This window comes from Copadichromis virginalis, linkage group LG18, assembly GCF_057382275.1.
Source record: "Copadichromis virginalis isolate Kocher_CV1m ecotype Utaka linkage group LG18, C_Virginalis_male_GT1.1, whole genome shotgun sequence".
NCBI lineage: Eukaryota > Metazoa > Chordata > Actinopteri > Cichliformes > Cichlidae > Copadichromis > Copadichromis virginalis.
This window is the reverse complement of record NC_140635.1, coordinates 11313391-11341326: the sequence shown is the minus strand read 5'-3', so window position 1 is coordinate 11341326 and position 27936 is coordinate 11313391. Positions and strand designations below refer to the sequence as shown.

General features: G+C 40.3%; 1 protein-coding gene across 2 annotated transcripts; it reads left to right on the top strand.

Annotated features, from left to right (window-relative positions):
• On the top strand, positions 1-27909 carry usp33 (ubiquitin specific peptidase 33). 2 transcript variants are annotated; one of them, XM_085438598.1, is made up of 24 exons: positions 2-184; positions 7962-8060; positions 8202-8255; positions 8364-8426; positions 11793-11942; positions 12119-12227; positions 15458-15527; positions 16977-17090; positions 18681-18759; positions 19913-20357; positions 20470-20610; positions 20799-20914; positions 21192-21364; positions 21488-21558; positions 21656-21689; positions 21790-21835; positions 21948-22128; positions 22289-22415; positions 22592-22761; positions 24632-24713; positions 24829-24937; positions 25649-25751; positions 26443-26511; positions 26701-27909. In XM_085438598.1, the coding sequence occupies exons 2-24, from the start codon at positions 7977-7979 to the stop codon at positions 26856-26858; spliced, it is 2748 nt and encodes a 915-aa protein (XP_085294724.1). In that variant the 5' UTR covers positions 2-184; positions 7962-7976; the 3' UTR covers positions 26859-27909. The 2 variants fall into 2 exon arrangements, with proteins under 2 accessions (XP_085294726.1, XP_085294724.1); XM_085438600.1 differs by lacking the exon at positions 25649-25751 and having other exon boundaries at positions 1-184; positions 26701-26763.
• Positions 27910-27936: the final 27 nt, after the last annotated feature.

Below are 27936 nucleotides of genomic sequence, written 5' to 3'. Positions count from 1 at the left end.
ACCGGAAAAGAGGCGGGGACAGCAGTAACGTTAGCAACCACGCTGAGCGACAGGGACGGTTATCGTTAATGTGAAGAAAGGACTGCACTCTAATATGTTTCTCTAAGTACAGACTGAGTTTATGTTGCAGACCGGGAGTACCATCGGATCCACCTGAGAAGCGGCGTCCTTTGGTACCGAGCAGGTAAGGCCGAAGGCTGACGTTGCGGCTGACTGTGCCGTAGTCACTGTGGGATTGTCCCCGATCACAGGAGGCTAACGTTAGCCAGTAAGTTGGCTAACCATTTCACCTAAACACTCTCTCTGGAGGGTAATACGTTCACCTTTTGTTGTTTTTATATGTTCCTTGTGGATATTACGTCAGATAAAATGCTATTAGGATGGCCGTTAGCATGCTAAGGTTAACAGCGAAATAGTGCTAGTCAGCCCGTGACGCTGTCAACGCCTCGACTGGTTTTGACAGCTCACTTTGGACAAGGCCGAAGCCACACACATCTGTAGTATTCACTGTTTTTATCTACGTGAGGCTAAACCACCCGCTGCTTTAAACCAAGGTAGTTAAACCATGGTCCCTTTTAACTGAGTTTTTTTCTTCTTTTTTTAACATTGTGGCCAATGCTACCCATTTGTAGACAGTCTGTTGCTAAAGTGAGCTGTTAAGCTTTACATGCGTTGTTGTTTTTCCGCCTTCCGGTGTTTATTGTGTTGCTACTTATCATTTCAAAATTTCCCTAAAGATAACAGCTACAGCCAGCATCGCTGCTTTCATTAGTGGTGCGAGATTCGGGTTAACGCCCCACCCTGACCGCGCCACCCCTTTGTGCACAGTTTATATCATGTAGTATTGTCACGTTGCTGGCGGAGGCAGTGAAATGGTGCAAAGAAAGGTTTGTTAGCCGAGATACTCTTCCTATCACCAGCTTTACGTAATCTCACGAGGCTTGACAGTGAAACTAGCTTCTAATCAGATTTTCCTGGTGTGTACTACAGAGTTTAAGGTCACTTCAGCTTTTGCAGGGATGGCCGCAAAGTCCAGGTAATTGCGAGGAGCCTGGTAAGATGAACGAAACCTCGCCCTGTTTCACTTTGCAGGGATTTAGCGTTGGTATGAAATGAAATCAGTTTCAAAGGCGTCATTGATTGTTAACTTCGACTTAGAGACGGTTTTGCTGAAGGGAGGAAGCAGGCTTATTGACTTGCACGTGACTGAACATGAACTTTTCATATCTCCCAGTCAAGCTGTTGTCTTGACCAGATCATGACGCTACAAACCCAGACACAGATGCAGGTTTTTTTTTTGTTTTTTTGCATAAATAAACCTTTGGCTTTCCACCTTTACTGTGATAAACATGATGTTAACAACTTTGCATGCAATTCTGTTAATTCTTTTGCCTAACAATATGCAGAGCAATTGTGTTTATGGGCATTGTCCCCCAAAGGTCCACTCTGAGCAGGAAAAACCCTGAAATATTTGCCATCTTCCTGCTGTCAATTATAATATCTGATATCTAATGTCAGATATTTAATGGACTATCATTGTTTTCTCACTGCTAAGATGATGGATTAATCAGCAGTTCTAGTTTTGAGGATCACATTTTGTCAGAAATAAACTGATTGCTTTTAATTACTTAGGTAAACTCAAAATGTTTACCATCTTCTGCTCAAAGACAGACCTGGAGCTAATTGTTTAGTCGCTGAGTATTTTATTATATATTTCTTTGGGTGATTAGAAACGAGAAGACTTCAAATTGAAGAGAAAACATTTATGTGCTACCTGGATAGTAACTCAAGCATTGTCGACCCGTGATTTTGTGCCCAGAATGGCTATTGGATGATCCGGCCTGGCTTGTAATGATGCATTTACATGTGCATCTTTTTTTCATCTGCATCCAAGAGTAATATTAGTGAAAACAGCACTTGGAACAAAACACAAAGTTGGCTTCATGTCATTAACCACAAACACCGACTGATGAGATGGAGCTATGTCCTGTGTGTACTTCTGAGGTTTCTTCCCCCCCCCCCTCATACTGTTGTTGTTGTCTGTGGGCTGTACAATGGAAAAAACAAAAGAAGAAACAATCAAAGAGGGAGGGAATCACAATGATCAGCTTTCTCTCTTAAACTTGGTTTTCTGCTTCAGGCTCTGTGTACGCTCACTTGACTGCGATTGAGTGCCTCCTGCTTCGGTCAGAGGAATTCCTGATAAAAGTCTATAAAGGATATGAAAAAAAGACGACTTTTCTGCAAATAAGCTGAGAGTATTACTGCAGAAAGTCATTTATTTTGTCACTCAGTGCACTTTCAGCGCAACAGTTATTAAAAAACGTGACTGCTACACATTTGAGCTCTGAAATTTTAAACTGGATCTGTAGAAACATTAAAACTAACCCGTTGTGTTTACGCCTGACTCTGTACCACAGCTTAATGATGGAGAGGTAGAAATCCCTTAGACTGATCAAAGTGAAATGGAATATTTTTGGTGACAAAGTGTTTTTGTCTGTGTTAAACAAACTTTGGAGGAGATTGGGAGAAAAATGAACTTTACTGCAGGCCTTCATTTGATAGTGTAAGTAAGCTGTGACTGAATAGGTTACATGTAAATAGAACAAATTCCCCCAGTAAAGGATCAATATCATCCTTGGACAATGTAACACCCCCCCCCCCTCCCCCCGGAATATAGAATGATTAATAGATTAATAATTTAGATGATTAATTTATAGCAGAGAAGGTAGTTCTGGCGTGGCAGGTGAACAGCTGGCTCTTCTCATTTAGACAGGCTGTTCTACAAAGGACTTTTACTGGTGTTTTAATGGAAAAATACTGACTGTAAGAAATAAACAAGTCATTAAAAAGAGTTCATTTTAGCAAGGTTTCTTCAGAGGGAAATTAATCAGTGGAAACTAGGGAAGAAGGTGATATAGGTCAACTTCCAAGAAACAACAATAACATAACAATAATTTTGATGATACAAGGAAAAAATGCTGGGCAACGTTTTATTGATGCTCGCAGGCAGCAGCATTTATAAGTGTAAGCGAATGAAGAGCATTTTCTATCCCTCTTTTCTAATGAGTTACTGTCATTGATGACACAGTTTGTTATTCAAAGTGCAAATCTATTGAAACAAAGTGTCAGTGGCATTATAGTGCAGTAATAGTGACACACCATTATGCAGCATAAATCAAATGTAAGCGCAATACTAACCTAGGGAGATTTTCCTGTGACAAAGTTAAGTAAAAGTATTAAATAACTTCTTAACACGTACGTTTTAGAATGGCTAAAGTAATCTAAGCTTGTAAATTAAAAAATATTTTCCAACTGGAATCTCGTGTCCTGAGTTGAGCTTTCAACCAGCTGCTTAAAGCCCCGCTTTTCCAGCATGTAACTGCATCAGTAATTCCACTTATCATTTGCAATTCCTGTCATGCAGATTCAAACCAGCGAGTGCTCCAGCGGCACTTGGCGGAGACATTTGTGTACCTTTGGGTAACACATCTCCAGCTGCTAGCATCTCCTCCTTTGTAGCCTGATTGTACTCAACTGTGTTTTTGCCTCGAGTGGTGAAACAAATTTGTTGTTTTCACCCGCGGTGGGAACACTTTTCTTGCATATTTTCCAGAGTAGTGTGCTTTTTTGGAAGTTGTTGAAGTACCTTTTTACTAAAACACTGAAGGCTGACATGTACCTTGTGTGCTCGTGCGGTATTGTCTTGTTGCATGCACCAGGGAACATAAACACATGGTGTTGCTACAGCAATGATTTATTGCTATGAGGTTTTTAAATCTCATAAACATTTTTACTGGCGTTATCATGAACAATAAGATATGGTAGAGCAATCACTTTATTGGCCCAGAGCCATGGAGCTGTTGGTTGTGTTGAAGAGAATCAGTGAAAATGTGGTGCATAATTACACATATTTTAAAGTAAACTCTGAAGCTAACCTGTTCCAGACCAGGTTATTTGAGCAGCAATAGTCACAGTGGTGATCTAGGAAGGTAAAAAGAAGTTGTGACACTGGAAGTTCGGATTTTAAGCTCAACATACCTCACTAACCCATTATTCTCACTTTGTAGTACATCCCTCTGTTTTGAGGATGCACATCTTCCTCTTTGCACTAAAATAGATGGAGCTATATCCTGTGTGTATTTCTTTGTTTTTTTTACTGATACGTTTGCACTTAACAGGTGTCTTCTGTGCTTGTTGGCAAGCCAAAGCGGTATATCATAGGTTTAAAGACATTGTGTATGCTGTGGCACTCTGTATGAGTCATTTCATCATTAATGTGGTTTAAATCTGCTGAGTGAATCTGCTGTCATCAATCAGTAAGTCTTTATTTATATAGCACCTTTTGTGATGGTTAGTTGTAAGTGCATAAGAGATGACTGATAAGACAGAAATCAGTGTACTAAAGAAGAAGAATAGTAATTAAAAAAAGATAAGCTATGTAGAATGTTTTAAAGGAGAAAATATCATAAAGTAAAGGCAAATAAGATGTAAGCACACCATGAGTATATCAATAAAATGAAGTGAAACTGAAAACAAAAATCCAATGCTGGATAAAAAGGAAAACATTCATATTTTTATAAAGCACTCTCAGTCACCCTGTAAGTACATGTGACTGCTGTAATCTGTGCCAGCGACTGCATTTTGGAGCTTTGTGGTGAATGATGCTATCATTGATCTGGGACACAAGTTTTAAGACTAAAGAGGTATTTTCAGTTAAAAAAAAAAAAAGAAGCAGTTATTATTTTAAGCCTTTTAGTGGCTGTTGTCGTCCATATCGGACACAACAGATAAAAGTGAAATTACTGGCTTTTGTGCCTCCTGAAAAACACTGCAAAGTGTTATCACTTGTGTAATGTGTGACTGTGTAATAATGTTTTCTGTTTCTTTAATGCTTCTGTTCCGTCCAGTGACGGTACCCAGAACCTGTTGTGGGGTTTTGTGCTCACAAAACCCCACAACAGTGACTATTCTTTGCAAGTTCCTTTGCCCACAACAGTGACTATTTATATAGCTGCGCACAAATGAAATATAAAAGTGTAAATTTAAAGAAAGTACACATCAAATTTTTTTTAATTAATAGAGAGGAGGACAGCGAGGAGGTAAAACTGATCACGTTCTGGTGTGGACAAAACTGTGCAAAACCACTTAAAGATAAGGAGGAAAAACTATCAGGAGGAGTTAACACAGGCTAACAAGATGTCAAATAAGCTAAAGAAGCTACTTTAAAGCAAGCCATCTGTTCTGAGAGAAACTTTGTCTGCTGTGAAGAGCTGGATTTGAACCAAAGGCAGCAAGAAGATCACTCCAAAATGTCCCTGAAAGTTTGGAGTGACCTTCACCTGTTCATTTGCAGCCTTTTCTATTTTCCCCTTTTATAAAATATGATGTGTTAATATCTTACAGTTGTTGCCCATGTGTTTGATGGAGTAATATGTGACTTAAGAGAAATATGATTCCGGCAAACACTCACACTCAGCCGTCTGCTTTATGATGAAATGCTTCTTTAAACACAGCACTCTGGATAGGCAGACCCCGAGCCACCAGCGTCCCTTGTCATTTTTATCGGCACGTCCCCTGCTCCCCTAAAGGCCATCTGTGTCAGTGTGTGAGCCTTTTTTTTTCTGTTTTGTTTCTTCGGGGTAGGGGATTCGACTGCGTCCTTGATGAGGAGCCCGATAATGGAAAGTTCCAGCGGTTTCTCAGCATCCCGCTGCACGGGATTCATGTCTTTGTTGAGCTTCCTCTTTTCACACGGAAAAGTGGAAGTACAGAGATTTTGCTCTTCATTTGTACTAAAATGATAATTGCATCATAATTTTTCAGCACGTGCAAGAATGTGTTTGATGAAGTTTGGAAGAGCTTTTGTCATTTATTGGCAGACTTTGGCAGCATGGTGCACTGCTGGATACATCTTATGTATATTATATTACTGAAACTTGAATTGCCTAAGCTGAATAATCAATCATTATAACCTGTTATGGTTGCAGATGGGATCCAGAATTGTCTGTGAATGAGTAAGGGTTTATCCTCTGGTTCAAAATCAGCTATGTAAGCACTATTGATTTGCTTATAGTTAAAACAAAGAGGCTACGTTACCCCAGATAGCAGAAGTCTATATATTTTCCTGTTGTTTTTGCTGGTGATTTTCCTTTGGTGCTGGGCAAAACCTCTTTGGTGAATGCCAGCATTTTCATTTGCAGGGAAAACCTTAAATTATCAATAAGCTCTAATGAAAACTGATGAGAAGTCTCAGGTGCATGATGTCGTATACATCCATCAGACAGAGCAGGAAATAGGCTTGTAGCCACAGCTAATTAGTACATCTTGGTGTTTTTTGTTGTTGTTTTCTCTTTAATCTGTCAACGTCTCTGACTCTCAATCAACTGACTGCAGCACAGTCAATTTGTCCATTTGACCATCATCACTAATGGTAATGGAGTGTGATCTAAAGCCTGTGCCTGGGATCATTGGAGTGACTTTCACTTTCATTTTAGTGTGTTTATTGTCAATCCACGATTTTCAGGCATGCAAGTCGGACATGTGTCATTCATTTCAGTGTTGCTGTCGGTGAAAATGTGACCCTTTTTTATTCCCTTCTACAAAGCGTATTTCTCAGTAGACATTTCTTTGCAAGCAAGCTTGATTAGCTTGAGCTGTATGACCAGGTGCATCTGCTAATTGATGCTAAGTGACATCCATACAAAATATGATAATTTCACTTAGCACAGCTGAAGCAAAGGCTTTCTGGACAGTCTGTATCACACAGCAGTGTTTGTTTATTTCTCAGATAACTCCATTAAAAAAGGCACCATCAGCAAACACAGTGAGAGGTTGAGTTCAGTGACTTTAATTAGTGGAGGTGAAGCAGCTACATGTGGGTGTTTAAACCTTTGCCCCTAAATCCAGTATACAGATGGATGAGACACGTTTTTGTACTCTCCATTATGGTGTTTTGAAATCAGATGGGACAAACCAGTGATAGATCCTGCTGTAAAACTGAGGCACAGCAGACACTCAAAGGTTCTTGGCAATAATATACCCTAGATAATTGTTTCTGGCTTTTAGAATAACCGCCTTAAAATAACTACATGTTTTATTCAGTATAACCTTAAACTGGCGACTAAGTCTGTGAAGTCATCAGGAAAGTGTTCACAGAAGTCGTAGAGGAAGGGAGCCTAGGGGTGTTCTCTTTTTTATTTTATTTTCAGAAGTCTTTTGGTAGCTAGGCGAGTCGCCCCCTGCTGGCCACAAAAGACAGCACCGCTACATGGATCCAACTTGTCAGAACAAAACCTCTTAAAGCCATAGAATAAAACCACAATATAAATATGTGTGACTGTGGCTCAGAAAGTAGAATAGCATTAGATGCATACCAGTTTGTTTTACTGTTTACCACTGGCTTCATGTTTCACGCTGGAAGCTGGCTGTCTTTTCATGGCGTCTGTGCTATTCAAGAGGAGTGGCATTGTTTTCCACTTCCAGAGTAGGTTTATTTTTCAGCCCTGGGTGTTGATGCTTGGTCTTAACTCATTCATAAATCTCAGCAGTCTGCCTTGTCATTATTAAAGTCATTTATGATGCGACTGCTTGTTCGACATGAGCTGGACAACTGTGTCATGATCCACTGCTTGGCATGTCAGTGGCTGATAATAAGGGGATTTGCCAGTCATGCAGCCATGGAAAAAATTTATCTTGTGAGGCGATGAGTCAGGTTACTCGAAGCCTGACTGTCTTGCTTGTCATCAGAGTTGTTCTTTTAAATATATCCTCTGTTACACTGTCAGCTATCAATTACACGGTTGAGAAGCGCAGTTTTAAGACAAGAAACCCTCCATTGTATTGTTCTTCTTTTGTTTTGTTTTTTTTGTTGTTGTTTTAACTCGGAGTCACTCAACTCAAATTGCAAGTCATGGACTAAATGTTGTTGGTTTGTTTTTCTTTCTCTTTCACATCCTCAGACCAGTGGGTGAGCAATGCCACCGGTGTCCAGCTGTGACTGCCCCCACCTGGACTGCGTGGGTGAGATCACCAAGGAAGAACTTATTCAAAAATCTCATGTGAGTGACACTCTCCACCCTCTGTTGTATTAAAAGTGCTATGCAGCATAACAAAGACTGCATGACAAGCCTGGTTTTATTGTCTTGGTACTTTCTCACCTTAAATGAAATAACCCTGACCTGGGTGTTACATTTTTCTAGGGCCAGTGCCAAGACTGTAAAGTTGGTGGACCAAATTTATGGGCCTGTTTGGAGGTAAGACGATGTTTGCTGCTGGAAAATGCTGCTCTTGCTTGGTGAAAAAGTATCCGCATTAGACTGCATTTTCATTTTTCTGCATCCCCTGTTTAATTTTCTCCGTAGAATGGATGCCCCTACGTGGGTTGTGGAGAATCTCATGCTGACCACAGCACTGTTCACTCACAGGTGAGACATCTCAGACTTTCCAGTGCGTTTCCATTGTATCAGGATTTGAAATTACATGCAACTTAATCGAAATTACATGCAACCAAAGGAGAAGCAGATGAGGAACAGATGGTAGTTCAGGAATACCAGGTCCCAGGAGTCATGACTTGCAATAAAAGCACCTCCAGCACCACTTTTATTTTTTATTGTTTTTTCTTCGTCAAAGAGCCCGAGTGTGCATCTTTTTAGCTTTTGAAGTGCACGTGCTCTCAAAAACCATCAAGCCAACTCTGTCTGGCCACATCTCCATACATCCAGTTCAGTTTCAGCAGTGGATCATCCATTATTAATCTCCTTTCCTCTGGGAAGTGCAGGAGACTCACTATTACTGTCGGTTCCATGGCTACAGTAACTACCCCTCCTGCAGCTCATCCACCCTCTGGTGCTCTCACTGTTGACTAAAGCTTTTCCTCCAGCACGCTAGGGCCATGTGGGGACAGGAGGACTAAAGGGGCAAACATGTAATTTGCTCTGGCTGTTACTATATCCGTTGTTAAGTCTGTATCTGGAAAAGGCTGTAAGAGGGATATTGGATACAGAGGGTACTGGTGGAGAAATTTAATATTAGCTGGCCATTTTTTAAATGATATCGCTCATGAATTTAATATGGATCCTCTATCTGGGACATTTGTCTGCGGTGCTCGCCTTTCTTTCCAGTTGAAGCCATCTAAATCTTTCAAGAATAGGGACCATGCTTAATTAGTGCTCCAGAAGCCCTGAGGGGACAGAACCATTTTAATCTCTTGACTACGCAGTGATGGAGACTACTGCCAGATTGTATGTGACACAGTAGTAAAGGGGGATAATGTTTTTGTTTTTATGTTTTTGTCAAGCTATAGATCACAGAGCTGACCAAAACTCAATATCTGTACATTTTTATTATTTGGCACATTAGCAGGCAGATAAACAGCTTAAAAATAAAAAAATTTCAGGTTTTAAGCACTGAAATCAAACTATTCTGCTGAAATTCTGTAAAAGGTGGTCTAAGGTCATTACCTGCTACCAGTGCTGAGGTGCATGTGATGCTTCAGTACATACATCAGGAAGATAATGACTGACTGATGACTCAGTGGACTTGTTCGCTCATACTGTGTTATTAAATCCCTCTGGCACTGCTGTATCATCTCACATTCAGTTACAGTCACATGATTTAAAATATCCCCCCAGCAAAAGCAGTGACAAGAGGAAGGGAAACAAAAATCTTTCATTTCTTGCTTTCTCATCTTCTTAATTTTGCACTTTTAATTCCAGTTATCACCGTCTCTCAAAGTGGAGGATACTCAGTTATTCCTATGAATACCACACTGTCTAGCTTTAAATAGGTATTTGCTTTTGTTTGTATTTCAAACTCCACTATACATTTAAAAATGGATGTTTAAAGTAAACTCCTGCATATTTCAAGAAAATTATTTTAAGCTTTCCAGTTACTTTCAAGCTGCCGGTACTCTGAAAGTGTAGTTCCTGATTGGATCACAAGAAGAAGAATGGTAGCCTCTTGCATTTCCTAGCACTCAGTTATTTCACTCTTAAAGACAGAAGAGGCTTAGGAAGGAGACTTGACAGTCAAATGTTTTTTTGTTTTTTTTTTAATTATTTGACACACAAAACTAGATCCAACCACCTCCTTATGACGATCACAGGGTAAAGCAGATGTTTTATTGCGGCCAACGCTGCCACAACACCACGAATGTGTTTTTAGTTTTAGTTTGAAAATAGCTTGAGAATGAGGCATGAGTTGTTGTGATGGGACAGGTTTTACTGCATTATTCCCTTTTCTCACGCAATATCATAATTAACAAGGAGCTGAATTTGTTTTAAACAGTTAAATATTATATATGCTGGTAAAACATGCTGTAAAGCTCTGTGAATTCAGTTTGTTATGAATGCCCCACCTGGCATGCTTCCCTTTATAAATGTTTTAAATTGTGGTGTTTCGAGGCTGTGCTCAGTCTAGTGTGTCACCTCTGCCAGCTCTGCTCTGCACCGCTGTGGGAAGGCTAATGTAGGCCCGATGAATAATACAGTGTGTGCTGCTGCTCTTATTCGGTCTCGTGTCAACCCGCCCAACAGCAGTGGGTCAGCAGAACTGGGCCACGTTTCCCCTTTAGCCTTCGCTCTGCCTTGATCTCCACCTTTGACTTGAGACATCCAGTTTAGTCTGACTGTGGTTAAAATACTCTGAAGTCTATCCTTTTTTGTTTGTTTGTTTGTTTCTACTTCAAATTTGGGTGGTGTATTACTATGGACCAGTGTAAGTGCTGCGCCCAGTTTGAGATGGTTTGTTTCCCTGTTACCATCTCTGTGTAGATGGAGGGGTACATTCATTGATATTAATTTATTCCTAAGTGTCTTACCCTGAAATCTAACCATCACAACTAATTGCCAGACTCTTACCCTAGCCTAAAATCCAGGTTTAACTTGAAACAGGTCTTTGAAGGGATTTGAAAAAATAAGAAAAAATATTATTGTATTGCCTTTTGTTTCCTGTGACAAATTACTTCTGTCACCTGCTCATGTTGTTTTGATGGTTCAATAAAGCTACAATCTATAATCTGCCTGTTCTGCAAGCCACATGTTGAACAGAAACACAGACATTCAGTGATTGTATCCTATCCTTATTTTCAGAGCAGTAAATGTATGATTGGTAGATGAGTGGGTCATCTACCAAAAGAAAAGGTTTAGTGGACGACCTTGATTGATCCCCGGCTCCTCCATTCCATGTGTTAACGTATGCTTTGACATACTGAATCCCAGTGCATCCATTGGAGTGTGAATGTTTAACTAAAAAGCACTTAGACATAGATAAAAGTGATGTATCATTGTTTGTTGTGATTGGTTGAATGAAACTTGTAGTATGGAAATGCTTTGAGTGCTTGAATTAAGTAGAAAGGTGCTATGAAAGTATCAGTTTATTAGCGTGCTTAGGGAGGATCTACAAATTATACCTGGAACAAAATAATTTGGATAATATACTCAAACTAGTTCTGCACTAATGTTCTATGAAGTTAGGTGGATTTGAAATTGTGCTAAATAAGCAAACTCTCTTTCAAATTAATTTAATTTGAGAAGAAAAGTCATGAGTTTATTCACCCCATGATTTAGTTGGACTGTTCCCAGAATAACTTTAGTCCAGCTGCCAGGAGAGACGTTTAGTTTTTATATATAAAAGCAGCACCACCCATTTTACAAGATGCTGGTTGTTAGATTGCGCTGAAGATTATGAAGCAGGGGCGTGTGTGTAAGCTGCTCCTGTTAACACAGTGTTCTTGTTAAACTTTGTTTCTGAGCTCTGACACGTGTCTTAATAGAATTTATTTCTTTGGATAGGACACGAGACACAACCTCACGGTGAACCTGACCACGCTTCGTGTGTGGTGCTACGCTTGTGGCAAGGAAGTTTTCCTGGAGCGTAAACTAGGTCCTCACTCACCCCACAGCAACAGCAAACCCCTCCCCTTGCCGCAGAACGTGGGTCAGGTATGAGCCAGGCTTCCTTTCTATTGTTATCTCACAGCTTGAAGATACGGTTTACTTGTAGAACAGGCTGGTTTACATATTCACGAATGAGGAATTCCACCAGTAACAATTAAACTGTAGTTATTTATTTCCTAGACAAGATCTTTTATTATAAGGTTTATGTGTGTCTGTTACAGGATGGCAACAAGGCCCCTGGGAGTCCTACCTCCCTGAGAGTGCCCTCTAATGGTGGCTGTGAAGACATAGACATGGAGATGGAAGAGGAAGACGACATACGTGCCAGAGGTGAGCTGTGTTTAAGTGATTACCACATCAGTGTCACAAAGAGTTAGCTGATAGATCTTATTAATGAATACTATCATTTTCAAATTAAAGTATTCAAATCAACACAGCTAGTTTAGATTTTATATTAAACACATCCATTTATTGTGGCAGACGGCCAAAAAACATAACATCTGCCACAAGAGGTGGTGTTTACTGCAGCTTAAGCAGCAGTTTAAGCAGATTTTGTTTTAACACAGTCATACAGCAGTTCATGAAATATTCATGTGCTGTAATCTATTGATTTGTGTTTGTTGACCCTGGTTTTCGGGTCGATGAAGACCATTTTTAAATTTGCTTCAGCTGACATGTCCTGATTTCTGACTGTGTACACAAAATGGACATTTTTCCTCTTTTGAAAGCCCAAAGAAAAGTCCACATTTGACGGCTGGACTTTTATGGTAGTTAGGATAATCTGGTCCAGAGATCCATGTTCAAGTCATCCACATAACAGATTGTTATTATTTTGGATATGGTACTAATTTAAAATATGTTATTAATTACCATTATCAAGTTTAGCCATTAAAATTACTAGTCTGGATATAAAAGCGTTGTGTTTAGATTTCCACACTAAAAAAGGCAGAAAAAGGTTTGAGGTAAATTACAGAGGCTGACACTTGTTTCAAAGCTCTGTTTTCTTGGTTGCCTTAGTGATACATCCTTGCAGAAGCCTGAACAAAAGCATGGGCATACTGTACCTGCTGTAGAGACAAAATATTCTTCCTATTGAAAAAAACGTTAGTTTAAAAAACCAAGAAAACAAAAAAACGGCACAACTCGTGTCCACTGAAACAAACAACTATACTGTTTTTGTTTTTTGTTTTTTTCTTGTGGCATACTTTGCCAAGAGATCAGACTTGTTTATTTGATTTACTCCTGGCTAATTTATTAATGATAGATTTGGCATTAACCACATGGCATGGCTAGGGGCTTGATTTTTATTCATCTGTGACAATCAGACCAAAAACACCTGAATGCAAAGACTAGCAAGTGTCGTTCAATACTTTTGCCCATTTACATAACATGAACTACCCATTGTCCTTGTTGCACCAATGGGCCAAGTCCTTTAAAAACTATAAAGAGGTTATTAGAGATGACAAATTAATGGTAACAAATATATTTCAAATCAAAAAAATGAATACACTCTGCTAGGTAAAGGTTAAAGATGTCCAGTAGCCTGTTTGAGCTGACATTGTTGCTTTTATGTGTGGCACAATAATCAAATAAAATCAGTCAAGACCTTTGCAAAAATGTGAAGTATAAGTTCAACAAACTGGCAAACTTGCAATCAGTTTCTCACAATATTAACCAACAAAGGTAGATATGAGAGGTACATGTCCCGCACGCTCAGATCAAACACTGAACATGCTTCAACGTGCCAGCTCCCCAGTATGAAGTCTGTGCAATGTTCAGTTGAAGGAAGCAGGCAACTGCACAGTGAGCGAGCAGAAGTCATTTGTGCCGTTTGACTGTTTTCATGTGTCTGAAAAACAGTCAGACGGCATCTCTGCCTGTTTTCTGCAGAGAGAGTTCAGCTGCGGACAGTGTCCTGTGTTCATTAGTGAAAACGGCTTAAAGGCCGTAAGTGAAGCATTTTTATATTCAAATCTTCTAATTAAAAGTCGAAGCTCTGCTGCCTTAGACACCTTTTTAATTATTAAAATCAAATACTTTTGAAGTCAGTGGGGTGACAAAAATTGAATTGTGTTTTATCGCCTCTTTAATCCAAGTTTGACGAAATTAAAGATGAACACCTCAAATGCAAGAGCTCGGTAATCAGCAGGTGGTTTAGTTCAAAGCGAATGTTATGAATGTAATTAAACAGAGAAGTAAATTTTTGCAATAAGATGAGTGTTTTTAACGGCTCTGATGCACCAAACAGTCTTCAAATAACTAGAGCTGAGAAAAGCCAGCTAATGTGTTGCCTAGCCCCCCCCCCCCCCCCCCTCTTAGTCATCTGAAACATATATTTAAAACACAAACAAAATCAACTAACAATGATTTACTTGCAGCTATGAATCTGCAGATGAGGGTAAATTAGGATGACGTGCAGTGCCAAAAACTGTGGTAAACTGCACAATGCTGCTAAGCAGGACTATGAGCGGCAGTGCAGCTCAGTGGGTTCCTGTCAGCTCTGTCCCACCAAAGTCACTGTGGAAGTAATGTTTGCACACAGGCTCCACCAAATGACATATGTTATGTTGCGCCTCATGTGGTGCAGCTCAGGCACTGGCACTGCTTCACAGATATTTTTGTCACACATGCAGATCATATGATTAGGAAGCATGGTGAATACGCTTTGAAAACTAATGTGCACTGCAGAACAGGCTGGTCGTATATGTGGGCGACATATTTATAAAAGGAAAACGCATCTCTGGACCGCTACAGCAGGAATGGACACAATTCAGCACAGCATGTTCCCTCATTTGGTGTTTTGATGAAGGCACTGGACCCACATATTCCTGAGGTGTTTAATTAGGTCAAGTTCTGGTGACTGTCCATCAGACATAATTTTCATACTGATTAAACCATTCACTGACTGCCTTGTGCCCTGTGGATGGGAGGGATTGTCATCCCAGAAGCTTCCATGTTGAATGTTGGTGTGTAACAGTGGAAATCCGTTCTTTTGGTGGGTTTATCAAAAGTGTTGTTGTTGTGTATATACTCCAGAAATCAGCTGTTATAGGTGCAACATTTGAGTAATGAAGCACATCCCTGTTCTACATTTTATCACCTGTGGCCGTGGTTTCACAAGGTGAAAGAGACAAGTGCATGCTGGGACCTTGTTTAATGTGGTTTGTGCAGTGGCTGTGCAACAAAACTCATGAAGGCTGGACTCTGAATAAATAGAAACATAGGTTCTTACTTGCATTCCCCAAAACATTATGGCAAATGAAGTTCTAGAACTTAGACCATTGTTATTATACCCCAAACAGAAATAAGACTTTGAATTGTAGTAGGAGCAATAAAATCCATTAATATGAGCTGTGTAATGGGGTGGAGACCACAGGCCACAGCAGCTGTGTCTAAAATACACTAGGCAGGCACTTTTTCCTGCCCCTGCTGTAAAGTATTAATCTCAGAAATGAAACGGGTCTTGTGAAAATGTAGACACTTTCTGTCTGCCATTAAAATTTACGAGGAGTTGATGAAAGGCTTACTTTAATTTCCCCGGTGTGCTCTGTCTCCGTCAGGCCTGACAGGACTGAAGAATATAGGCAACACCTGCTACATGAACGCTGCCCTCCAGGCCCTGTCCAACTGGTGAGACTGCTGTTTATCCACCTTCTGTCCCTGCGTCTACCTGTCTATCCCACTGTTCCTGCGCAGACAGCTTTTTCTTCGTCTAACTTTCCTCTCATTTCTCACACTGTTAACGCGCCTATTCAATAGCCATTTGCTGTTTTATACACCATCTGACTGCCTCTTATTGACTGTGAGAAACAACCGCGGCTGTGCTCATTTGAGTGAGTGAAAATTGCTGCAGTGCACCATTTGAGATGACAGAAATGGCCTTTTGGAGTTCCCTGTAGGGTCTTCTCTTACAGATGAACACCAACTCTTCTACCCCCCCACAAGTCTTCTGTTGCTTCTCCTCATGTGTTTCTTGCTCCTTTCCCACCATTTCTTTCTTTCTTTCTTTACCTCTTTCTTTTATTGTTTTTCTTCCAGTCTGACTCATCTTTTATTGTTTATTGAAGTGCCAATCTGTGTGATTCACTGCTCATGTTTGGCTTATTTGCGGTGGTCACTTAACTTAGAGCTCTGCAACAAACCTCGAGGCTGTCTTATTGCTTTTATTTTTCATGGAACAACAAAGCAAAGCCCTTCTTTCTTTCTAATACCATCTACCCACGGGCCAGTAAATGTTTAAATTAAATGGATGATGCTGTGTCTGGATGTAAGTAAAAATGGGAAAAGATGTGGGTCAAAATTTGCAATCTAAATCACATTCCAAAAATAGGAAGAACTGACTCACGCAGCTGCAGAAGGAGGGACCTTTTCCTGAAACTTCGCTTTGATGTCTGTTTGTGTGAGCGTAGCGTTCCTCAGTTACTTTCGGGTCATTATGCAAGTCTAAGGACTTTTCTCTTGCCAAGGGAAGGGAACACTCCATGCCTTATTCATCCTGTAGTTTGTCTCTTTCGTGCAAATTCCCGTCCATTCTGTATTCGTCAAGTAAAATCCCCTCAGCTGTTTCTCTTTTCAGCCAGTCTGATGTCCTTCAACTCTCAGCTGTGTGAGGCGGTTTCTCGCATGAGACAAAACCTCTGGGAATTTGTGATATCACTCAATGACTCAAGTATGAATTTAAATGAAATGAATAAAAAATAAAGTGAAGGCAACATTATGTAGATGTGCCAGAATGAAACCTCTCTGGATCTCTGTTCTTTATAATATTTTTTAATCTTAGAGTCTAATTGAAAACACACATTTAACCTTGAGTAGTATGATAATACTAAGGTATCAAAAAAGCTTTTTACAAATGCTACATATTATAATAATGCAGTATTGTTCTTTGCTCTGTTTTTCTTCCTGTGTCAAAGTTGATTGTTACATTCTGTTTTTTCAAATTACACACTTCACTCCACTCTTCAGTAATGACAACCAATGACAAACTGTTTTGCTGAAGGACAGTATTTGGTAAAGGCTCGTTTATTCCTGCATGTGATATATTCATCCTTTCTTTTTTTTGTCCCCCTCCTTCTGCAGCCCACCCCTGACACAGTTTTTTGTAGAATGTGGTGGCCTGGTGAGGACGGACAAGAAGCCCGCTCTCTGCAAAAGCTACCAGAAGCTGGTGTCAGATCTGTGGCACAAGAACAGGTATTTGGTTATTTACATGACTGAAGAATGAATATTAACATGCCTCCATGCCACAGTTGGAATTCAGGGTCGCTTTCATTACCACCCCAGTCGAATAGTAAGATGTTTAGAAAATGACGCAAATAATGTATATAAAAGATGGATGCAGGTCACTTTTCAGACCTGGAAGTCCTGGATTATTTCCAGTGGCCAGCAGGGGCAATTTCTGTGTGTGATTATAAAAGAATTTGTGCTGTCAGCGTTAATCTCACTACAGCACTAAGAAAAATGTGTGGAAAAATGACCTTACTTCCCAATTGATCCATTAATTCATGGTCTCTTACAAATTTAGAGTTTTAATGAATACAAAATGATTAGATTATATTAGATTAGATAGAACTTTATTAATCCCTCGGGTGGGTTCCTCTGGGAAATTCGATTTCCAAAAAAGCACAGCACCGACAGAAGTTACAGAGTTACAGAATATTATATATATATAATACACACACACACACACACACACACATATGTGTGTATATATATGTGTGTGTGTGTGTGTGTGTATATATATATATATATATATATATATATATATATATATACACACACACACACACACACACACACACACACACACACACATACATACATACATACATACATACATACAGCGACAATATAAATAAAATATACGAAGGGGATAAATAGAATAAATAGGAATAAAAATAAAAATACAAGTGAATTGCACATTTCAAGTATTGAGTCTATTGCACCGTTGACTATTTACAAAAGTATTGCACAAAAGGTATTGCACAGTGAGGTGAAGAGGCACTACAGCTTAGTTGTTCCCCCCTCCTTTGTCCTCCTGTTTCCCCTCCCTCTCCCCTCCAGGGAGGAGTTAAACAGTCTGATGGCGTGTGGGACAATATGATATGTGTATTGTCAATTATTCTCCTCATTTAAGTCAAAATGGACAAAAAGGCTTGGAGCACTTTTAGACAGACCTAGCTTGTGATTGACAAGCCACTGTCATATCAGCACGCAGTGTCTCTCAACTTTAGGCTCAGTTCTTTCTGGATTTTGGTATGATGGCATGCAGCCTGATGTTGATGATGATTGCTGACTGGTTGAAAAATTCACTTAAACAGGAAACGCAGTAAAATGATGGAACAAAATTAGTGTGTTGGCTGTGATAGACATTTTGTTGTTTTTACACTCAGTTTCACTTCACTACAAAGAAGTTCTTTGCTTAATATGACTTTGAGCAGCAATGTTTCTTTTATCTATTTTTACACTGCCCCCCTGGTGGCAGTACACTGCTACAACACACAGTCATATTCTGCAAAATTACTCATAGGCCCAACACGAAGCCATTCAGTTGGATCCAGCCCTCTGTTGTTGTCAAAGCTGAGATGGTGACAGCAAAAAAATTTCAAACTTTAAATACTTTGCGAAACAGTGGATAAAATCATGCTGATTGTGTCCATCTTTAATATACAGTCTTTCACATGAGAGCAGTTTTGCTGTTTCTAATTTCACACTCAACATTACATGTGACCCGTGCAAAAAAAATTACATCTTTAAATCAGGCTGTGTTTTCTCACATTGCAGACCTTCCTATGTGGTCCCAACCAACTTGTTCCAGGGGATCAAAGCCATAAACCCCATGTTTAGAGGATACGCTCAGCAGGTGGGTCATCCCAGATGATGAAATGAATGTGCAATGTTTTCATTAATGCAAAAAACAAAACAAAAACATGGGGACACTTGTCACACTTTGAGCCTTTTTCTAGAGCCAAACAGCGTATTTGAGTCTTTCATTTGTCATAAAGTCGGCAGGTGATATGATGCAAACCTTTGACGACTGTGTTGTACGAAATAATAATATCTGTCTGAAATATGATGAAAGATCATATGCTTTTATAATAATGTAATAGGCCTGTTATTGATCTTTTTCTTTTTGATAATTTTGTTTTTTTTGTGCTGAGCTGGGGTTATTATCAGTCTGACCCCAGATTATTAAGATGCCCCAGATCTTATAGTCTCTCTTATTTCCCTCCGTATCACTCTATTCTTATTCCTTTACAGAAATTACATTTTTTTTCCCAGCTCAAAGCACTCACTCCGCTAAACCGAATCCTCTGCCTTTTCAGTCACTAACATGCACTTTCTCTCTCTCACTCACACACACACACACACACACACACACACACACACACACACACACACACACACACACACACACACACACACCTGGTCTAAAGGTAAATTGCTTGATTTGAAAGTTTTGTGCATTATGGACATAAAGGTTTTTTCAGAGAAGTTAAATTGAAGCACTTTGTGTCTTTGGCTGGTGTCTGTAAATAAGGGATTTATAAGCCTGAATGGTGAATTGATAAAAGAGGCCTGTTTCCTCTTGGCTGGCCACTGTTTGTTCAGAGGTTTTAGCTGAAGAGTATTCATTTGTCACGCCACGCTGGGCTGCACAGACTTGGATTAAACATCGCTCTGAATGAAGTTAACATTCCCCAGCTCCTGTGAGAGGAGAGTTCATTTGGCTTGAAGAGGGAGATTGGATGTCTGAGGTTCATTAACTTTGATTACACGTTCATGAGCATTTGGTTTCAGATGTTGTGATCAAAATTGGGATAAACACGGAGGTGAAGTGGTTGTTTTATGTAATTTGGAAGAAGATGTGCTTCACTTTGCCTGTCAAACTCAGTAATATATTGGAGGAATAAATGGTGAGTTATAAGGAGCTCTGATTTCCACATGCTATGGTGACCAAGATAGTAGAATAAATATCTTGCCCTGCTAATATTTTGTGTTTAACTGCACTGTAGGATTCCCAGGAGTTTCTGCGCTGCTTAATGGATCAGCTTCATGAAGAGCTGAAGGAGCAGCTACCTGAGCCCTGCGACCAGTCTCACAGCATCACAATGGACGACAGTCCCGAGGAGGACAACCATAGCCAGTCAGACAATGACTTCCAGTCATGTGAGTCCTGCGGTAGCAGCGAGAGGGCCGAAAATGAAGTGCAGGGTGGGAATGCGTTGATAGATGACACCAACGAAGCAGAGATGCTGATTCCCGAGCAAGATGAGATTCAGGCCAATAGGGAGTGGCAGAAGGAGAAGAACATGATTAATGACCTGTATCGCTCCGGGACTAATGGCATTACGGGTGGAAGCACTGGAGTGGACATCGACAAAGATGTTGATACCACTACAGAGACCACGCCTATTATCAGCAGCCAGGGAGCCATCAAGGTTCAAGGCAGAGCGTCCGGTAAACACATGAGAAATAGTGGCTCATATTTCACGGGATGACTTTTTGATATTCACGGCTAAATTTATGACCTTAAGAGTCTCTAAACCTTGGTCTTTTTTTTTTCTTGCAGATTGCTTTCCAGATATCCAAATGCCAAACACTACAAGACCACAAAGTCCAGTCCCCATGGAGGGGCACATTCCCAAAATGTCCAGCAGTCCACCCAAAGCAGCCTCTGGCTGGCCCAGTCTGAACCCGGCACACAAGAAAGGTATTAAACTTTGTTTAGTGCCAGCGAGTTCATCTCCATTATGAGAGGGAGTCGTACCCAGAATAAGAACTGTAAATATAAAGAGGTTAGCAAGGTAACAGTATCCCAAAACTATCCTTGCTGACTCTTGTGTGAGACATGCTGTACTGTATTCTCAAATTTCTCTGCCTCTGTCTGCTTTCTCACAGCAGTGACCACATTCTCCCCGCCAAAGAACAAGCGCCAGAAGAAATATCGCAGCATTATCTCAGACGTGTTCGACGGGACCATTGTCAGCTCAGTACAGTGCCTCACCTGTGATCGGGTTAGTGCTTTTGGTTGTCTTTTTGTTGTTAGATCCGATTGAAATGTTAATGAAAATGCTGAGATGTTGAGCCGCAACAGAGGAGTAGGTAGAAAAAATGCCATTCTGATGATGGGAGGAAAGATGATCTGTGATCACAGTGACATTTTCGCCTTAAGGATAATTCTGCAAAGTGACAGCTCCTGACAAATCCTTATAAAAAAAAAAAAAACACAAACAAATGAAAAGGCAAAAAAAACAACAACCCCATTACACTTCTACCTTCTGTGGCCATCAGGTGTCTGTGACCCTGGAGAACTTCCAGGATATCTCGTTGCCCATTCCAGGGAAGGAAGACCTGGCCAAGCTCCACTCATCCACCCACCAAACCTCCCTGGTAAAAGCTGGCTCCTGCGGGGAAGCTTATGCACCACAGGGGTGGATAGCATTTGTCATGGAGTACATCAAGAGGTGTGTCTATAACCCATATGCTGTATTTTTTATTTATTTGTTTTTTACATCAGGTACCACTCAGTAGCTGCTTTCTGTTTTTGTCTAAAATTCACCTCCTTCTGTGTTTGTTTCTCCTGTTAGTTGGTTCTGGGGTCCAGTGGTTACACTACAAGACTGCCTTGCAGCTTTCTTTGCCAGAGATGAGCTAAAGGGTAAGCGGGTGGGTGGAAAAATATGTTGTGCCAGTACAAACATCAAGAATGATGTCTCAATAATTGTTTGTTTTGTGTTTTTAATTTTTTCCCTTAGGAGATAACATGTACAGTTGTGAAAAATGCAAGAAGTGAGTAATTTATTGCACATTAACTAAAATGAGATCTAAATGGACTGCACCTGCAATGACTGCTCCTCTCATTGATCTTTTTTTCCCTCCCCCCTCATAGATTACGAAATGGAGTCAAATTTTGTAAAATGCAAAGTTTGCCAGAGGTAAACTGACATTTCTAGATATTTATATGATGAAGAAATCCAAATATTTATCCAATATGTCTTCAAATGCCAAGCTTCTGAAATGAGAAATGTTTTCATTCTCCTGCTTCAGATCCTGTGTATTCACTTGAAGCGCTTCAGACACGAACTGATGTTCTCCACCAAGATAAGCACCCATGTGTCATTCCCCCTCGAGGGCCTGGACTTGCAGCCTTTCTTGGCCAAAGACAGCTCCGCCCAGACCACCAGCTACGACCTGCTGTCAGTCATCTGTCATCATGGCACTGCCAGCAGTGAGTGGGCGCAGTCACTCCCTTTTCTGCATGAGACCAGGGCAGCTGCCACCATTTGGCACATACGAGTGTCCTGCATTCATTCCCCTGGAAATAAAATTCACACTTACTTGATAGATTTGTGAATGCTGCTCTAACACATCCCCCTGTCTTCTCCCAGATGGCCACTACATAGCCTATTGCAGGAATGATGTGAACAATCTGTGGTATGAATTTGACGACCAAAGTGTGACTGAGGTGTCTGAAGCCTGTGTCCAGAATGCTGAAGCTTACGTGCTCTTTTATAAGTAAGCCTGGCACACTGTACTTCTATAACTCCTACCTGAACAAATGTAAAAACAAGCTCTCATTTATCTCTGTAGCATTTTAAAATTCACTACGCTGCTCAGCTATTAAAAATTGGATCGTACTTTTGCTTATTCATCTAAAATACTGATTAATATTTGATCTGTTTCTGTCCCAGAAAGAGCAATGAGGATGCAGTGAAAGAACGTAGGAGGGTGTCGGGCTTATTCAACATGATGGAGCCCAGCCTTCTGCAGTTCTACGTCTCCCGCCAGTGGCTTAACAAGTTCAAGACATTTGCCGAGCCAGGGCCCATTTCCAATGATGACTTCCTGTGTTTGCATGGAGGTGCGTATGAAAATGTCAGTTTTCCTGCTGAAGCCACTCGGAGGTCAGATTGTCCTTTTCCTCGCCCTGTGTCTAAATGCTTTGTGCAAAACGTTTTGCTTTGACTTTGACACAGCTTTGGCTTTTGTTCTCGCTCTGGATTTCTGATTCTGACAACGGCATTTCCAACTTCAGAAGAGGGGGAGGGGTTTCTTCTCTCTGTGAAGATGATCCTTCATTCTGTTTTTAGCAGAGAAAGGGGGGAAAAAAGTCCTAAAAGGGTTCATGCGAATGGAAGTGACGTAACTGAAAAATAATTTGTGCAGAACAGAGAATGTGTTTACACACTGTAAATAAGCACTTACAGCTTTCTCCCTCCTGCTTGGTAGTCACCAGCACCTAAGCACATAATAACTGGCTAGTCAGGTACATAAGCAGAGATAATATCAGTGCAGTGAAACCATGATTGCTTTGTGGCAGTGCAGCCAGTTGTTTTATTTTGTGTGCAAAGCCGAAAACATCACAGCTTATTTTCACTTTCCTGTTCAAGTGTGCCATGAAAAACACACTAAGACTCCATCAAGAAGCTCTGGCTGCATGTTTTCCCAGGAGGACTTTTTGAAATAAACAGCTGTAAAATGGTGCTGGTGCAGACATAAAAAAAACACTAATTTTTCTTTGAATTGTTCATTTTAGTCAAAGTATCTTAGATTAAAGAAGCGAATTTAAAGACTTTAATTACCTGGTACACTGAGTAATTAAGATCATTTTAGATTTATTTAGGGTTCACACGTCACTTTTCATTATTTGGTTCATTATCTTATCTCGGCTTTCACGTTGCATCAAAATTTCAGTGCTTTTTTGCACGTTCACTTTTTCCCCCCCCACATTCTTCAGTATCTGCAGGGTCCTACTGCAAGCCTTGTTGTTTGCCTATTAAGATTAGAGGTTCTTAATTAAATTTTGCCTATTATAAATCAATAAGACAAGGCCCAATGAAATATTCAAGAGGGTTGGGGGAGCAGCAGTGTAGATTTTCAGTCTAGGGGAAACTGCTGCTCATATCTTTCTCACATGTCAAGATGAACTTAAGCTGACAAATGAATTCAAAGAGCTTTAATGCAGCGACATGGAAGGGTTGTTATTTCGTCCTACTCCCACTTCCTTCTTGATCTTGCTGTTTTAAAAAGACTTGCTAAAAGTCAACAAACATTTAATTAACCCAGGTCAGCTTTGCTGTATAAATTATTTGTGTAACCTAGCTTAGAGAAGGAAATGAGACCCTATAACCTGTAAGTGTAATAAATAATAAAGCTTACGGGCTTATTCAACCTATTTGGTGTTTAATATTTGGATCAAAAGAGAGAGGTGATTTAAAAATCTGGAAATTTAGGAATGAGTTGCCACCGTATCCTGACTTTTAGTATCTTAAGCTCAAAAACTCTTTTAGTCCCTAATTTATACAATAAATCAAAGTTCCATCTGGAGCTATAATTGACATTAAACAGTGGGTTTTCACAGGCTGTAATAAATACATCTGAAGTGTTTTTCAAGAAAAAGCCAAAAATTGGAGCAAAATAAACAACTTTCTGTGGAGATCTAAAAAATAATCTTTTTCATAGTCTCGCACCCTGCGGGGAGTTTAGACATGCAGTTTGGGAAGGAGTTTTAATAACAAGCTCTGGGGGTCTGAAAAAAGGAGAAACTGAAGAATATTTAATGATATTGGTAGCACAGTTTGAGCAGTGAATTTGACAGAATTGTGCATAGTTGAGCTTCTTGCCCTGTTTAAGCTCAGCACTGATCTGTAACCATGCGAGCTGTTGCATTTCATGTAAAATAAAATGTTACACTGCAAGCGTCTGACTGCTGTTTCACTGCGTTTCATCAGGTGTGCCGCCCAACAAAGCGACATTCATCGATGACCTGGTAGTGATGCTGCCGCAGAACGTGTGGGATCACCTTTACAGCAGGTACACGAAGTCGACACGGCTGCTTTCAGACTGGCTGGAGGCTTTAAGCATCTTCAGATCCAGCGATTCCTTTGGCTGAAGTAACGTGTGAGTTTGTATGTACTGTTTCCCGCAGGTACGGAGGGGGACCGGCTGTCAACCACCTGTATGTCTGCCACACGTGCCAGACTGAGATAGAAAAACTGGAGAAAAGGCGTAAGCAAGAGCTGGACATGTTTGTCAGGGTAAGCACCCACCCACTCCTCACCTCCCCTGAAAAGCCGTCCAAGCAGCGGCTTTATTTAGATAGTTTCAAAACTGGTTTGTGTATGTGTGTGTTTTAATGCACGGTGTGTCAGTGCAGCCAGGACTCATAGGTGTGTATAGGCCCCTTTTTCTTCAGTCTATTTAACCAGTTGATAGGCTGCATGTGTTGATGCTGTTCACCCCAGCAGGAGATGAGAGGTGCAAGCCAGATGAAAGCCTTATCATTAATGCATTGGGACAGATGCAGCTGTTATTGCCTGCTCAGAATAGGTGTGTGTGCGTGCGTGCGTGCATGCGTGCGTGTAAGTGTAAGACAGAGCTAAAAAGGAAGAGTGTGTGTGTGTGTGTGTGTGTGTGTGTGTGTGCGTGTAAGTGTAAGACAGAGCTAAAAAGGAAGAACAAGAAATGTGTCATTTTTTTCTTCTTTTTCCAAGAGAGATGAAACTGGTGCAGTGTGGTTTTAAGACTGTCTTCTAATTGGAGTAACTAGCAGAGAGAATTGATTTGGTTTTCCATTTCCTCTCAATCCTTTCATCCTTACTTTTTTCCTTTTTTTGTCCCCTATCCCATCCCACTTACCCCTCCTCTTTCCCTTCCCCACCCCTTTGCGTCCTCCCTCTTGTCTCTACCTCTCACTCCACCCCCACTTCCTCTCTCCCTTTCTCTGGCTCCTTCTGCTCCCTCTGTAGCTGAACAAGGCGTTCCAGGAGGAGGAGTCTCCAGTGGTCATATACTGCATCAGCATGCAGTGGTTTCGTGAGTGGGAGGGCTTTGTCAAAGGAAAAGACAATGGTAATTGGACAGAGGTCTTGCCTTTCCATTCCCCCACCCTATTCCACCCCCCTAGTCCTGTTTAAATGTCTGATTAAAAAGGTTAAATGTTTTCCATGCGATTTACTATGGAGAGACAGAGTTTCTGGAACAAACTGCGAGTCTATATGTTTTCATCGACATATGGGGGGGAAAAAAAGGCAAATAGATTTTTTTTCTTTTTTTTTTCCTATAGAAAATCCAAATTCTCAGGTTTTTACAAACAGCTCATTTTCAAAAGAAACTGTGGAGTCCCCGTTCCTTCTTTTGATTTTTTTCTTCAAAGAATTCGCTTTAGTCCCCCGAGTCGGGTTTCTATCCTGCTCCAGCAAAATGAGGCGTCAAAATGCATTTCATTGGTGTTCCACTTGTCCTCATATTTTTTTTTTCTCTTTGCTTCCCCTACTTTGTATTGTCACATCTATTTATAACAGCTTGCATCTGGCACGCCTGCAAATGTCTGTTTTTTTTTCTTTGTCTTGACTTCTGCTCCTCTAATATTTGTCTTCTCTCTGTAGCGAATGGGGAGCAGATATTGCTTTTTTGTAGTGTGACAAAAGCATTTGACATTTTAACATCATTGCTCTTTGATACAGTTAGGATATGAGAATATAACTCTGTTACTGATGTATGTAATTTCACAACTAATTTTCTTTTCTTCGTCTTTTTCCAGACCCACCGGGACCTATCGACAATTCAAAGATAACAGTAAACAAGAACGGCCATTTAACACTCAAACAAGGTACAAGCAACGTTTTTAAGTTGTAATTCTGTTTCTTCTGTTTTAGTAGGAAATGTATGTCTGAATATTTTAATATGGGTTTTTAAAAAGCATCAAACAAGTCTTGCAGAGATGCTGTGGACTGTAGAGCTGTTTTTCCTGTTGCTGACGTTTACGATGTATACATTTGTGATTGCACCGACCCTACAGGAGCAGATTCAGGACAGATCTCTGAGGAAACGTGGAACTTCCTCCACTCCATCTACGGCGGTGGTCCGCTGCTGACGGTTCGACCGAACATCAGCCACCAGGAAGTAGAGTCGTCGCAATCAGAGGAGAAGATCGAGGTGGAGACTCGCTCCGTTTAATTGAGAACTTGACAATACACCACAACAACATCGAAAACGTTTAAGAAACGGAAAGCCTTTTATTTTGCACTTGACTTTTTTGTTTCAAAAGCATCCAAGCAAAGGACCTCATCTTTACTCCTGCGTGACAGCCTTTGACAGAGGGAATTAACTGAAAAGGGTCGTCATGTTGTACAAATCTGTATAAAAAGCTCTTAAATTTCTATTAGCACTGTAGTACTCATGTTTCAGGTTTTCAGAACCAAGCATTTAAAATATGTGCAGCTAAAAGAAATTCCACTGAATGCCATATTGTTTTGTTTTTTTTCTTCTTTGACCAAATGAGCACATGTTCTATGTCCATGTGTCTTGTGTTGCCGATACTGATGAATCACAATACATCTTGCTGTAGATATACCACATATTTTTTATTTCCTGTTGTATTATTCACTAAATGACAAGGAAAGCAAAATGTGACACTTGGGCTATGAAGGGACTAATTGCTGACTAGTCTCAGGAATGAATTTTGTGTTTTGCACTGTTCTGTAGAAGTACAAATTGGCATGCTCACACAGATGTCTGGTTTGTATTTGAATGTACCAGTACTAATAGTATGTTGGTCAAGACTCAGCACTTGGTTATTTATAACAGAAGGGAGTGATTTAACATGATGTCAATAGATTATTATTATCTTTTTTTTTTTTCTTTTTGTGGAAACGTGGCAGGCAGACTTTTTAAGAATGCATGCTCCGAACATTAAAATCCTAGTGGAACATCACATGTAAGTGCATGTAAATGCAAAGCTGCTCATGATATGTGCACGCAAATCCAGATCTGTCTTCACTAAAACTGTACAGCTGCAGAAAGCACATTGTAGTAATGTAATCAGCAACATAATGAGCAATCTGATTAATTAAAGGCATTATTTTTGTGTATGGGCATAGTGTTGCTTAAATGTGTTGGCTGATTAGGGAGTCAACAAAATGCTGTACTCTAAGTTTTTGCATATGAGTAAGATCTATTCTGATTTTTGCTGGCTGACACTATTAAAACTTGATGAAAACATGTTGAATGCTGTGCCCACTCTTTAATTGTGTCA

Excerpts from the sequence above, each read along its gene's own strand:
- usp33 (XM_085438598.1), top strand. The coding sequence starts at position 7,977 with ATGCCACCGGTGTCCAGCTGTGACTGCCCCCACCTGGACTGCGTGGGT. Across the intron at positions 20,915-21,191 it reads AGTGCCTCACCTGTGATCGG|GTGTCTGTGACCCTGGAGAA; the intron begins GTTAGTGCTTTT and ends TGTGGCCATCAG. Across the intron at positions 26,512-26,700 it reads CCATTTAACACTCAAACAAG|GAGCAGATTCAGGACAGATC; the intron begins GTACAAGCAACG and ends CCGACCCTACAG.